The following is a 14,687-nucleotide window of genomic DNA, read 5'->3' on the forward strand; positions in this document are numbered from 1 at the left end:
CCAATGAAAAGGATAAAAATAATTTGATTGGTTTAAGCAGAAAGACCGTATTCTAAATCTTGACCCATGTGGAGCGGGCAAAGGTCTCCTTTCACACATAAAGTGGCGCTGAGTCTGCCTTCCACGCCGCTTAAAGGGCCACTAAACGCCAACGATGGGCTGATTTAACCACTTAGGGACCAAGCCTATTTTTCAAATAAGTTAAAATAATTTTTTTTTTTTACTAGAAAATTACCCAAACCCCCAAACATTATATCTAAAAAAGTGTGCAAATACGGTGTGACAGAAAGTATTGCAATGATCGCCATTTTATTCTCTAGGGTGTTTAATATATATATATACATATACCGTATTTATTGGGGTATAGCGCGCTCCCGCGTATAGCGCGCACCCCTAAAGTTGCAGCGGATTCCTGTGGAAAAAAGTTTTTTTGTACTTACAGTTTTGGTGTCTTGTGCGGCGTCCATCGGCGGCCTCGTCGGGTCCGGCGTCCGTCTGCGGCTTCGGGTGTCCTCTTCGTCGGGTCCGGCGTCCTTCTGCGGCGTCCTCCCCGCTCGTTTCCCGCGCCGAGTTTGAATACTGCGCCGACATATACAGAGCGCAGTACACTTGTGTATTATCGGGCAGGCTCGGCAACTCTCGCGCTGATGTCCTGTACGTCCAGGACGTGAGCGCGGAAGGAGCAGAGACTGCCCGACTATACCCGAGTGTACTGCGCTCGGTATATGTCGGCGCAGTATTCAAACTCGGCGCGGGAAAGCGGGAATCGGCGTATACCGCGCACCCACGATTTTGCCCTGATTTTCAGGGCAAAAAAGTGCACGGTATACGCCGATAAATACGGTATATATTTTTTTTCTGGAAAAAAAAAAATATATATATATATATATATATATATATATATATATATATATATATATATATATATATATATATAAAAAGACACCCTAGAGAATAAAATGGCTGTCATTGAAATACATTATGTCACAAGCCGCGTATATATATTTTTTTTTCAGAATTTCTTAAAAAAAAAAATATATATATATATATATATGTATATGTGTGTGTATATATATATATATATATATATATATATATATACACCGGTATATATATATATATATTCAGAAGGAAAAAAAAAAAATATATATATATATATATATATATTTATTTTTTTTCTTCTGAAGGTGCTTCCGTCGATTTCCGCGTTGAGTATGCAAATTAGCTAGATACGCGAATCCACAAACGTACCTCCGGCCGGCGCATTTTTTTAAGTCGTTTCTGTAAGGCTTTTTCCGGCGTAAAGTTACCCCTGCTATATGAGGTGTAGCCAATGTTAAGTGTGGAGGTCGGGCCAGCGTCAAATTTTTCGTCGTTTGCGCAAAACGTTCGCGAATAGGGCTTTGCGTAGAATGACGTTCACGTCGAAAGCATTGGCTCGTTGCGGGTTAATTTTGAGCATGCGCCGTCCGTGGGGGTATCCCAGTGCGCATGCTCGAATTTAACCCGCAACAAGCCAATGCTTTCGACGTGAACGTCATTCTACGCAAAGCCCTATTCGCGAACGTTTTTTTTTTACGTAGGGTCAATAGGAATTACCATAAAACACACCCCCATCTCATCCATTTGAATTGCGCGCCCTTACGCCGACACAGTTACACTACGCTGCCGTAAGTTACGGCGCAAGTTCTTTGAGGATACGGAAAATACGCTGTAAGTTACGGCGGCGTGGTGTATCTGAGATACGCTACGCCGGACGTATAGATGCGCCAAGGTACGTGGATCTGGCCCTCAATCTGCATTACAAACAACCAAAGTGCAAACACAGATTCCTAATACCACCCTGTGTGACGCATCCCCCGGACTGCTGAGACACATTGGAACCCCGTCCATTCCTGAATCCATGAAATGTGACCGATGATGTCACAGAACGTCCTGCAGCGCCGCATTTTCAGTCAGGAGAACGTGAAAAATAATCGACGTCTTCTTTCAGGATAAAGGATGTTGATGTTTACTCCGTTCTCAGCGCTGCAGCAGGGCGACCATACGGTTATTAAAATGTGACGATAAGGCCATTTATTGTAAGCAGAAGCCTGGAATTTAACTGGTAATAGAAACGTATGTTGTGGAGCAACACTGCCCCCTGCTGGTTCACAGACAAACACGCCGTCCTTGTTTCGAATTTTCAAAGAGGGGAGATTTCTGTACACTATTAGGCAGATTCACAAAGACTTACGACGGCGTATCAGTTGATACACTGTTGTAAGTCTGAATCCGCGCCGTTGTATCTTTAAGCGTATGCTCAAATTGAGATACGCTTCTCTGTTGCTAAGATACGAGCGGCGTAAGTCTCCTACGCCGTCCTATCTTAGCTGCATATTTACGCTGGCCGCTAGGGGCATGTACGGCGATTTACGCCGAGAAAATTCAAATGAGAAAGATACGCCTATTCACGAACGTACGTACGCCCGTCGCAATAAGATACGCCGTTTACGTAAGGCTTTTTTAGGCGTAAAGATAAACCACCAAAAAATGGCGCAGCCAATGTTAAGTATGGACGTCGGAACAGCTGTCGAATGTCACGTTGTTTACGTCGTTTGCGTAAGCCAATTCAGAATAGGGCTGGGCGTAGGTTACGTTCACGTCGAAAGCATTGACTATTTGGGATGTGATTTTGAGTATGCGCACTGGGATACGTTCGTTAGGCGCGTCATTTACGTGAGGTCACAATTCATTACCATACAACACGCCCACTACAGCCTACTTTGAATTACACGCGCTTACGCCGGCCCATTTACGCTACGCCGCCGTAACTTAGGACGCAAGTTCTTTGTGAATACTGTACTTGCCTCTCTAACTTACGGCGGCGTAGCGTATATGAGTTCCATTCACTGGAACTAAGGGGGCCGAGCCCAATACCTGAAAAACAACCCCCCACACCATAATCCCCCCTCCACCAAATTATTTGGACCAGTGCACAAAGCAAGGTCCATAAAGACATGGGTGAGCGAGTTTGGGGTGGAGGAACTTGACTGGCCTGCACAGAGTCCTGACCTCAACCCAATAGAACACCTTTGGGATGAATTTGTGGGGAAACTGCGAGTCACAAAATCTCCAGGTGAATTCTATACATGATTAGTGCTGTTATAAGAGCCATTGCACCCTTATAATTCTTTTAAAGACTCCCAGTACATTATAGCTGATCTCTGAGCACAAAAACTTTAATTCAAAGGGTAACTCCACTTTCATGGGAAGATAAGAGCAAACAATAAAAAAAAAAAAAATGATAGAACATAAAAAATTACTACACGAGTCATATTGTAATTGAATGTTATTAGAAAAAAAAAAGTTTTGTATAGAGTATGCATGTTGATGAGCGGGAGGATCAAGGAATCAGGGAAGGCACAAGATAAATTTCATTTCATTTACTTCTTCTTCTTCTACTTCTTCTCCTCCTCCTCCTCTTTCCTCCTTCCTTCCGTCTTCCTTCTTCTTCCTTCTCCTTCTTCTCATTCCTCCTCCTCCTCCTCCTCCTCCTCCTCCTCCTCCTCCTCCTTCTTCTTCTTCTTCCTCCTCCTCCTCTACCTTTTTCTTCTTCTTCCTCCTCATTCTTCTTCTCCTTCTTTATCCTTCTTCCTCCTCCTCCTTCTTCTTCTTGCTCTTCCTCTTCCTCCTTCTTCTTCCTCCTCCTCGTCCTCCTTCTCCTTTTTCTTCTTCTTCTTCTCCTCCTTCTTTTTCTACTTATTCTCCTCCTTCTTCTTCTTCTCCTCCTCTTTCTTCTTCTCCTCCTCCTCCTCCTCCTTCTTATTTTCCTTCTTCTACTTCTTCTTCTCCTTCTTCTTCTCCTCCTCCTCCTCTTTCCTCCTTCCTTCTTTCTTCCCTCTTCCTCTTCATTCTTCTCCTCCTTCTTCTCATTCCTCCTCCTCATCCTCTTCCTCCTTCTTCTCCTCCTTCTTCCTCTTCCTCCTTCTTCTCATTCTTCCTCCTCCTCCTCCTCCTCCTTCTTCTTCTTCCTCCTCCTCTACCTTTTTCTTCTTCTTCCTCCTCATTCTTCTTCTCCTTTATCCTTCTTCCTCCTCCTCCTTCTTCTTGCTCTTCCTCTTCCCTTTCCTCCTTCTTCCTCCTCCTCGTCCTCCATATCCTTTTTCTTCTTCTTCTTCTACTTCTTCTTCTCCTTTTTCTTCTCCTCCTCCTTGTCCTCCTCTTTCCTCCTTCCTTCTTCTTCCTCCTCCTTCTTCTCATTCTTCCTCCTCATCTTCCTCCTTCTTCTTCTACTTCTTCCTCTTCCTCCTCCTCCTTCTTTTTCTCATTCTTCCTCCTCCTCTACCCTTTTCTTCTTCCTCCTCATTCTTCTTCTTCTCCGTCTTTCTCCTTCTTCCTCCCCCTCCTCCTCCTTCTTCTTCTTCTTCTCGCTCTTCCTCTTCCCCTTCCTCCTTCTTCCTTCTCCTCCTCCTCCTTTTTCTTCTTCTTCTTCATTATTATTAATTATGTTAGTATGAATTATATATTATATATTTATTATTTATTAGATAATTATTATTGTATTTACATTTTTTAATGATTATTTATGTAATTATTATTGTTATTATTATTTATATTAACATGAATTATATATAAGAATTGTATTATTATTATTATTATTTCTACCATTTATTATTTATAACAGTATATTATACAAATATTATTTTATTTTGTTATAATGAACGAATGTATTTATTTAGTTATATATATATATTCGTTTTTGGGCAGTGAAGGATTAGAACCTCTGTCGGTTTATGTTTTTGCATCTGTGTCCCATTGGGGAGGTAATGAGACGTATTCATTATTTAATAATTTTATTAATATTAATTATGATTTATTAATTGTTAATTCAACATTTAATACGTTTTATTAGCATGTTGATGAGGGGGACCAGGGGCAGCATAAGCAGAATAATAAAAAAAAATGAAATGTTAAGGATCTCATCTAATTATATCTTCTGAGTGTGAAAAGGACAATCTTTCCCTTTAGAAGATCCTAATTTAAACGCGCGTTCTCGGGAGCGCTCCATCATTAGACGGCCGCTGTGATCTATGCATCGTTTCCTGATAATCACATTAATATATGATGGATGATCCCCCGGCTGTGTCATGTTACCCTTCAAGAGCCGAGCCATCCACTGGGGCCCCTCCGTACAGACGAATCCCCCCGGGGGCCTTTCGTAGTCCCGAGCCCCGCCCCTCGGGGACCGGAGAGGTGTAAAGTCAAAGCCTTACAAGCCGGTGATTAATTTGGATCCTCGCTGATAAAGAGGAATCCATTTTTATTTTAAAGGGGGCCTGTTTGGAGCGATGACCCTGAAAATCGCTCTCCGGGAAAATTGAAATTTGACAGCTAATGCGTTTTGTGTCTAATGATTCGGCCGCCGTCCTTTAGTGAGGAATAAATACTTGTGAATGGAAGGGGCTGTTTAGTGGTGAAATAAATCCGACCTCTAAAAACGTTTGTGCCGCGATCTGACAATTAGAAGTGTTATGACTCTCCGCGCAAATGAAAGAAAAGCCATTAATAAGAGCAGATTACCCTTCGCTGCGCGCTGGAGAAATCCACAACCTTTCCTTTTTCTTTTTTTTTTTTTTTGCGTTACTGCAAGTGAGACATTTACAGGATACTTTTTAAATTGTCATTTATTTTAATTTGAATGTTTTCTTAGCTCCATTTTGGCCTATTACATATATTAATAAAAGCATTTTGTTACATTTGTTCAATAAGTGCATTAAAAAGAAGAAAAAAAACAAACGGTTGATCCTGCCAGAAATCCAGTGAGCTGATAATGTCCTGTGTTATCTCCACAGGTGTGCACAGCCTATTGCATTAGGCAAGTTCAAACTCATATCCATGTGTGTGTGTATATATATCTATCGATCGATAGATCGATATATATACATAAACATATATATTTATATATATAGATCTATATACAGTATATATCTATATATATATATATATATATATATATATATATATATATATATATATATATATGTATATATATATATATACACACACACACTAAGTCTCGGTTCACACTGGGGCGGCATTCAAAGTCGCTCCGACTCTGAAGAATCCGTAGAGCAGTGGACGGTGTCAGTAGGGCAGAGGATGTATCAGTAGAGCAGTGGATGTGTCAGTAGAGCAGTGGATGGTGTCAGTAGGGCAGTGGACGGTGTCAGTAGGGCAGTGGACGGTGTCAGTAGGGCAGGGGACGGTGTCAGTAGAGCAGTGGACGGTGTCAGTAGGGCAGTGGATGTATCCATAGAGCAGTGGACTGTGATTGTAGAGCAGTGGACGGTGTCAGTAGGGCAGTGGACGGTGTCAGTAGGGCAGTGGATGGTGTCAGTAGGGCAGTGGATGTATCCATAGAGCAGTGGACTGTGATTGTAGAGCAGTGGACGGTGTCAGTAGGGCAGTGGACGGTGTCAGTAGGGCAGTGGATGTATCCATAGAGCAGTGGACTGTGATTGTAGAGCAGTGGACGGTGTCAGTAGGGCAGTGGACGGTGTCAGTAGGGCAGTGGACGGTGTCAGTAGGGCAGTGGATGTATCCATAGAGCAGTGGACTGTGATTGTAGAGCAGTGGACGGTGTCAGTAGGGCAGTGGATGGTGTCAGTAGAGCAGTGGATGGTGTCAGTAGAGCAGTGGATGTGTCAGTAGAGCAGTGGATGTGTCAGTAGAGCAGTGGATGTGTCAGTAGAGCAGTGGATGTGTCAGTAGAGCAGTGGACGGTGTCAGTAGGGCAGTGGATGGTGTCAGTAGAGCAGTGGATGGTGTCAGTAGGACAGCGGACGGTGTCAGTAGAGCAGAGGACGGTGTCAGTAGAGCAGTGGATGTGTCAGTAGGACAGTGGACGGTGTCAGTAGGGCAGTGGATGGTGTCAGTAGAGCAGTGGATGGTGTCAGTAGGACAGCGGACGGTGTCAGTAGAGCAGTGGACAGTGTCAGTAGAGCAGTGGACAGTGTCAGTAGAGCAGTGGATGGTGTCAGTAGAGCAGTGGACGGTGTCAGTAGAGCAGTGGACGGTGTCAGTAGAGCAGTGGATGGTGTCAGTAGAGCAGTGGACGTGTCAGTAGAGCAGTGGAAGGTGTCAGTAGGGCAGTGGACGGTGTCAGTAGGGCAGTGGACGGTGTCAGTAGGGCAGTGGACGGTGTCAGTAGGGCAGTGGACGGTGTCAGTAGAGCAGTGGACGGTGTCAGTAGAGCAGTGGACGGTGTCAGTAGAGCAGTGGACGGTGTCAGTAGCGCAGTGGACGGTGTCAGTAGGGCAGTGGACGGTGTCAGTAGAGCAGTGGATGGTGTCAGTAGGGCAGTGGATGGTGTCAGTAGCGCAGTGGATGGTGTCAGTAGGGCAGTGGATGGTGTCAGTAGAGCAGTGGATGGTGTCAGTAGGGCAGTGGACGGTGTCAGTAGGGCAGTGGACGGTGTCAGTAGAGCAGTGGATGGTGTCAGTAGAGCAGTGGATGGTGTCAGTAGAGCAGTGGACAGTGTCAGTAGAGCAGTGGACGGTGTCAGTAGAGCAGTGGATGGTGTCAGTAGACAGTTTTTTTTCACAATATTTTATTGTTTTTTAGAAGCCTCATTGGGGGACTTTGGTGAAATATCAGGGGTCTAAACAGACCCCTGTTGTCTCACTTTTTAGACAGAACGAGGCTTAGGCCAGAGATTCCCCAGTCCCTTTCTCGGCAGCCTCAGCTGCACTGGGAAGTGCTCTGTGCTGAGCGGCTTCCTGATCATTTACAAACTGTTTCCTATGCTTCAGTTATAAAATGAACACAGTGGGTGATTGGTGCTGATCACTCAGATAGATCGATCGTTTCATTATAATTTATTTCGGATTCGTTGAAATTCGTTACTTTTTTGGTTTTTACGATTCAGATACATCCAATTCTACCAAATAACGAATATTTCGTCCACATTTAGATTTTTAACCAATTGAATTGCACTTGTCTACTGGGTAGCGGAGGACCTTGTCCCGGGAATGGTAACATTGGAAGTGATATTACACAGAATATGGGATCATTTATTACATTCCTCCATGCCGCTGGAGACACATTGATAAGGCGGGATAGACTAGACTTCTCCTGACAACAAAGAGAAGACAACGGGCACATCATCATATCACGGGGGGGTTTTAGTACATCTCAGGCTACATAAAGGTTTCTATTTCAATCTGGAAATATTTCCAAACTTTTCTGATTGGCGTTTTCTATCTTTTTATTGATTTATTTCTTTTTCCCGCCAGGTTATGTTGCAATGGGAGCCGTCCAGCCATCGTTCTGGGGACAACAGCCGTTGATATCGCCGCAGATGGTCTTGGGCGGCCAGCCTCCCATTCCTCAGGTTATGCAGGGAAACCAGACGATAGCATGGGCCCAGACGGGCCTTTACCCCCCCACCCAGCAACAGCCGTGGCCCACCCTGCCCGGTCAGTACCCACCCGCTGCCTTCATGCCAACACAGACTGTATTGCCTTTCCAAGCAGCCATGTTCCAAGGTAGTACCGCCCCGGTCGCTGCCGTGCCGCCCTCCAGCGACTCCATGCGATCAAGCCCCCTGCGGCCAGATCAGAATTTCCAGATGGTGAACCCTCCTCCAGTGCCATCGAGACAGCCGGACCAGCCTGCCCTCCAGTGTACCTCAGATGCCTTCTCAAGCTACTTCGACAAAGTTGGTCTAGTGCAAGACACGGACGACTGCGACGACTTTGACATCTCGCAGTTGAACCTGACACCCATGACTTCCACCTCGCCCTCCACTAATTCACGTAAGTGTCACGTTTTGTTGGCCTCCCAGTTGGCAACACCAAGGGCTATGAATACATTTTCTCCATAGTAGACTTTATTTTAAAGGGTTGTCATGGGTAAGTTCTATACTAGAGTTAATGGGTCAATTTTGGTGATTTTTTTGGTGATTTTTTGGTTATAGGTGGCTCCTGGTGGGCTGAGGTCAGCCTCTGGCTTCAGGGCCGATCCTAGGCAGGGTGCACGGGGTGCTCCGCACCCAGGCGCCACAGAGGTGGGGGCACCAAAGTGATCCCCTCCCTCCTCCTTGTCTGGGCTCTGATGGGGGACACCTGCTGTGGGGGGATCTGATGGGGAAAACCTGCTGTTAGGGGATCTGATGAGGGACACCTGCTGTTGGGGGATCTGATGAGGGACACCTGCTGTGGGTGGGCTCTGATGAGGGACACCTGCTGCGGGGGGATCTGATGAGGGACACCTGCTGTGGGTGGGCTCTGATGGGGGACACCTGCTGTGGGGGGGCTCTGATGGGGAAACACCTGCTGTGGGGGGGCTCTGATGGGGGACACCTGCTGTGGGGGGCTCTGATGGGGGACACCTGCTGTGGGGGGCTCTGATGGGGGACACCTGCTGTGGGGGGCTCTGATGAGGGACACCTGCTGTGGGGGGGCTCTGATGGGGGACACCTGCTGTGGGGGGGCTCTGATGGGGGACACCTGCTGTGGGGGGCTCTGATGAGGGACACCTGCTGTGGGGGGGCTCTGATGGGGGACACCTGCTGTGGGGGGCTCTGATGAGGGACACCTGCTGTGGGGGGGCTCTGATGAGGGACACCTGCTGTGGGGGGGCTCTGATGGGGGACACCTGCTGTGGGGGGCTCTGATAAGGGACACCTGCTGTGGGGGGGCTCTGATGGGGGACACCTGCTGTGGGGGGGGCTCTGATGGGGGACACCTGTTGTGGGGGGGCTCTGATGGGGGACACCTGCTGTGGGGGGGCTCTGATGGGGGACACCTGCTGTGGGGGGCTCTGATGAGGGACACCTGCTGTGGGGGGGCTCTGATGGGGGACACCTGCTGTGAGGGGGCTCTGATGGACACTAATGAAGACTTCTTAGGGGGAGAGTCGTAGCCATAGAAACATTTGTAAAGGGGAGGAGTTATAGAAATATTTCTGCACCCAGGAATCTGTGACCCAAGCATCGGCCCTCTCTGGCTTCATGTATGGCTGGGATACTCCAACACTGAGATCCCCTTAACATACTGTAGTTCCTGAGTCCTGACTCTGCTCCTGTCCACCTGGGAGGTTTTGTGGTTCCTGCCCACTTTCCAGTGGTAGAGCACCTCCTGTTACATCCTCAATAATATAAAAATCCAGCAGGGGTGGTGGGAACCATTCATGATGGGCACCGTTGGTGTGCAGACCCGGAAACTCAATACAGGGGTGGTAAGAACCCTGTATAATGGGCACAGCAGGTGTACAGACCTGGGAACTCAGCACAGGGATGGTGGGAACTCCTCATAATGGGCACAGCGGGTGTACAGACCTGGGAACTCAGCACAGGGATGGTGGGAACCCCTCATAATGGGCACAGCGAGTGTACAGACCCGGGAACTCAGCACAGGGATGGTGGGAACCCCTCATAATGGGCACAACGGGTGTACAGACCCGGGAATTCACCATAGGGATGGTGGGAACCCCTCATAATGGGCACAGCAGGTGTACAGACCCGGGAACTCAGCACAGGGATGGTGGGAACCCCTTATAATGGGCACAGCGGGTGTACAGACCCGGGAACTCAGCACAGGGATGGTGGGAGCCCCTCATAATGGGCACAGCAGGTGTACAGACCCGGGAACTCAGCACAGGGGTTGTGGGAACCCCTTATAATGGGCACAGTAGGTGTACAGACCCGGGAACTCAGCACAGGGATGGTGGGAGCCCCTCATAATGGGCACAGTAGGTGTACAGACCTCGGAACTCAGCACAGGGATGGTGGGAACCCCTCATAATGGGCACAGTAGGTGTACAGACCTCGGAACTCAGCACAGGGATGGTGGGAACCCCTCATAATGGGCACAGCAGGTGTACAGACCCAGGAACTCAGCACAGGGATGGTGGGAACCCCTCATAATGGGCACAGCGGGTGTACAGACCCGGGAACTCAGCACAGGCATGGTGGGAACTCCTCATAATGGGCACAGCAGGTGTACAGACCCGGGAACTCAGCACAGGGATGGTGGGCACCCCTCATAATGGGCACAGCAGGTGTACAGACCCGGGAACTCAGCACAGGCATGGTGGGAACTCCTCATAATGGGCACAGCAGGTGTACAGACCCGGGAACTCAGCACAGGGATGGTGGGCACCCCTCATAATGGGCACAGCAGGTGTACAGACCCGGGAACTCAGCACAGGGATGGTGGGCACCCCTCATAATGGGCACAGCAGGTGTACAGACCCGGGAACTCAGCACAGGGATGGTGGGCACCCCTCATAATGGGCACAGCAGGTGTACAGACCCGGGAACTCAGCACAGGGATGGTGGGAGCCCCTCATAATGGACGCATAGCAATCACTTCTTATCTAATAACGATGTGACTTCTGTGAGGTAACATTGAAGTCTACATGGAAGATATTACACTGGAGTCCCACCAAAGTAGTGCAGGAACCTTTTCCAAAATTGCATTATGAGTCGCATTGATTGGGACGGACGTCACTGAAAACAATTGGCTCCAATCACAGAACCAGATTCATACCCCTTGACATTTCCCACATCTTCTCATGTCACAACCAAAAACATAAATGTATTTTATTGGGATTTTATGTGATGGACCAACACAAAGTGACACATAATTGTGAAGTGGAAGGAAAATGATAAATGTTTGTTAACATTTTTTACAAATAAATCTGTGAAAAGTGTGGGGGGTACATTTGTATGGCGCCCCCCGGAGTCAATACTTTGTAGAACCTCCTTTCTCTGCAATTACAGCTGCAAGTCTTTTTGGGGGTGTCTCTACCAGCTTTGCACATCTAGAGAGGGACATTTCTGCCCATTCTTCTTCTTTGTAAAATATCTCAAGTTCTGTCAGATTGGATGGAGAGCGTCTGTGATCAGCAATTTTCAAGTCTTGCCACAGATTCTCAATGGGATTTAGGTCTGGACTGTGACTGGGCCATTCTAACACATGAATAGGCTTTGATATAAACCATTCCATTGTAGCTCTGGCACATGTTTGCTGTGTCCCCTCCCCCACATGGCTTCTCACAAACAGCAAACAGGACTTCTTATGTCTTTCTTTCACCAATGTCTTTCTTCTTGTCACTCTTCCATAAAGGGCAGATTTGTGGAGAGACCACTAATAGTTGTCCTGTGGACAGATTCTCCCCCCTGAGCTGTGGATCTCTGCAGCTCCTCCAGAGTTACCATGGGGCCTCTTGGCTGCTTCTCTGATGAATGCTCTCCTGGCCCGGCCCGGTCAGTTTAGGTGGACGGCCATGTCTTGATAGGTTTGCAGTTGTGCCATACTCTTTCCGTTTTCTGATGATGGATTGAACAGAAGCTCCGTGAGATGTTCAAAGCTTGGCAGATTTTTTTTTATAACCTAACCTTGCTTTATACTTCTCCACAACTTCATCCCTGACCTGTCTGGTGTGTTCCTTGGCCTTCATGATGCTGTTTGTTCACTAAGGTTCTCTAACAAACCTCTGAGGGCTTCACAGAACAGCTGTATTTATACTGAGATTAAATTACACAGTCTATTTACTAATTAGGTGACTTCTGAAGAAAATTGGTTCCACTAGATTTTAGTTGGGGGTATCAGAGTAAAGGGGGCTGAATACAAATGCCCCTCCCACACTTTTCACATATTTATTTGTAAAATATGTTAAAAATGATTTATTATTTTCCTTCCACTTCACAATTATGTGTTGATCTATCACATAAAATCCCAATAAAATACCTTTACGTTTTTTTTATATATATATAATTTTTCTTTTCTTTTCTTTTTGGTTGTAACATGACAACATGTGGAAAATTTCAAGGGGTGTGAATACTTTTTCCAGGCTCTGTATATCGCTATGTTGCTTTCTTCTGAGTTTTTCTTTACTAAACAAAAAAAATATTAATATCATTTTTCAAAAAAGTGATCCTTGCATCAGACTTCGAGTGACATTTGATTTATTAGCAACTTTGTATTACATTTTAGGAAGTCTATTTATTTCACGTTTGAGTCATTTTTGGCTGAACATTAATAAAGGTCTACTAAGAAACGGCGGGTTTGTGTCACCGGATGATGAATCTTTGTATTTGCTGCGCTTGTATCACACCACAAAGTGTCACCGGTGTCACTCAATCCACTATTCAAGGAGAAGTAAACCCTAAAAGTAATGACAGTTCACAAACAACTGCCATTTGTTTCAAATAAAATACAGTGTCCACTTTTTTTTTAAATCCCTTTACAATATCAGTGGGCTGGATTCAAGAAGCAATTGCGCCTGTGTAACCATAGGTTACACAGCGCAATTGCTTACTTGCCCCGGCGTAACGAGTGCTCCTGATTCAGGAACCTCGTTACGCCGACTGCAGCCTAAGATCTGCGCGGCATAAGGCTCTTATGCCACGCATTTCTTAGGCTGCATTCTTGCGATGGCCGCTAGGTGGCGTTCCCGTTGTGCTCAGTGTATAGTATGCAAATTGCATACTAACACCGATTCACAACGTTGCGCGAGCCCTGCGTACGCAATTTACGTCGTTTACGTACGGCGGTTTTCGCGTAAGGCTGCCCCTGCTATTAGCAGGGGCAGCCCATGTTACGTATACCCGTCGTTCCCGCGTCGCGAAATTCGAATTTTACGTACTTTGCGTAAGTGAATCGTGAATGGCGCTGGACGCCATTCACGTTCACTTTGAAGCAAATTACGTCCTTGCCCAACGGAGCATGCGCGCTACGATCGGCGCGGGAACGCGCCTAATTTAAATGATTCCCGCCCCCTACGGGATCATTTAAATTGCGCGCTCTAGCGCCGGGCATTTTGCCGGCGCGCCCGCGCAATTCACGGAGCTTCTGCTTCGTGAATCAAGGGCAGCAGAGCAAATTTGTGGGGGCGCAGGGCAAAAACTTTGCCCTGCGCCTCCGTAAATTATGGGCAATTCTACCTGAATCCGGGCCATTGTTTCTGATCTCCTGCAGCCTCTATACAGCCACTTCATGCACATCTCTCAGAATGGGTTTCCTGATGGGCCAATCCTGTGCAATTGTATTTTATTGGGATTTTATGTGATAAACCAACACAAAGTGTCACATAATTGTGAAGTGGAAGGAAAATGATAAATGGCTTTCAAGTCTACCTAGAAGAACTGATGCTGGTTTGAAGGCAAAGGGCGATCACACCAAATATTTTTTATTTTTTTTTATTCTGGCTCGGTTTACGAGTTTTGTCTCGCAAAACAAGCAGAATTCAAGCTAATGGGGTGTGCAGTTCCGCATTTGACCAGAGGTGTGGGGGCGGTGGTGACACTAGGAACGGTTCAGAGCCGTTTTGGAAATACTCAGAGTCACTCAGAAATACTTGGATATAGTCCGTTCCTGTCAGAAACCATGAATCAGATCGAGAACGGAAGTAAAGTTAAATCACACTTGTTTAACCACTTACGACCCGGACCTTTAGGCAGCTAAAGGTCCCGGACAGTTTTTGCGATTTGGCATTGCGTCGCTTTAACTGACAATTGCGCGGTTGTGCGACGTGGCTCCCAAACAAAATTGGCGTCCTTTTTTCCCCACAAATAGAGCTTTCTTTTGGTGGTATTTGATCACCTCTGCGGTTTTTATTTTTTGCGCTATAAACAAAAATAGAGCGACAATTTATAAAAAAATGCAATATTTTTAACTTTTTGCTATAATAAATATCCC

The 14,687-nt window shown here is 46.5% G+C and overlaps 1 protein-coding gene across 11 annotated transcripts in view; it reads left to right on the plus strand.

Moving 5' to 3' along the window:
* The window catches only part of DAB1 (DAB adaptor protein 1), an 815,805-nt gene that overhangs the window by 785,597 nt on the left and 15,521 nt on the right, over nt 1-14,687 (plus strand). For all 11 annotated transcript variants that reach the window (XM_040360839.1, XM_040360848.1, XM_040360844.1 and 8 more), the window contains one exon: nt 8,277-8,798. In XM_040360839.1, coding sequence (XP_040216773.1) covers nt 8,277-8,798 — 522 coding nt within the window. The remainder of the gene's footprint in view (nt 1-8,276; nt 8,799-14,687) is intronic.

The sequence above is a fragment of the Rana temporaria genome, chromosome 7 (genome assembly GCF_905171775.1).
Source record: "Rana temporaria chromosome 7, aRanTem1.1, whole genome shotgun sequence".
Taxonomy (NCBI): domain Eukaryota; kingdom Metazoa; phylum Chordata; class Amphibia; order Anura; family Ranidae; genus Rana; species Rana temporaria.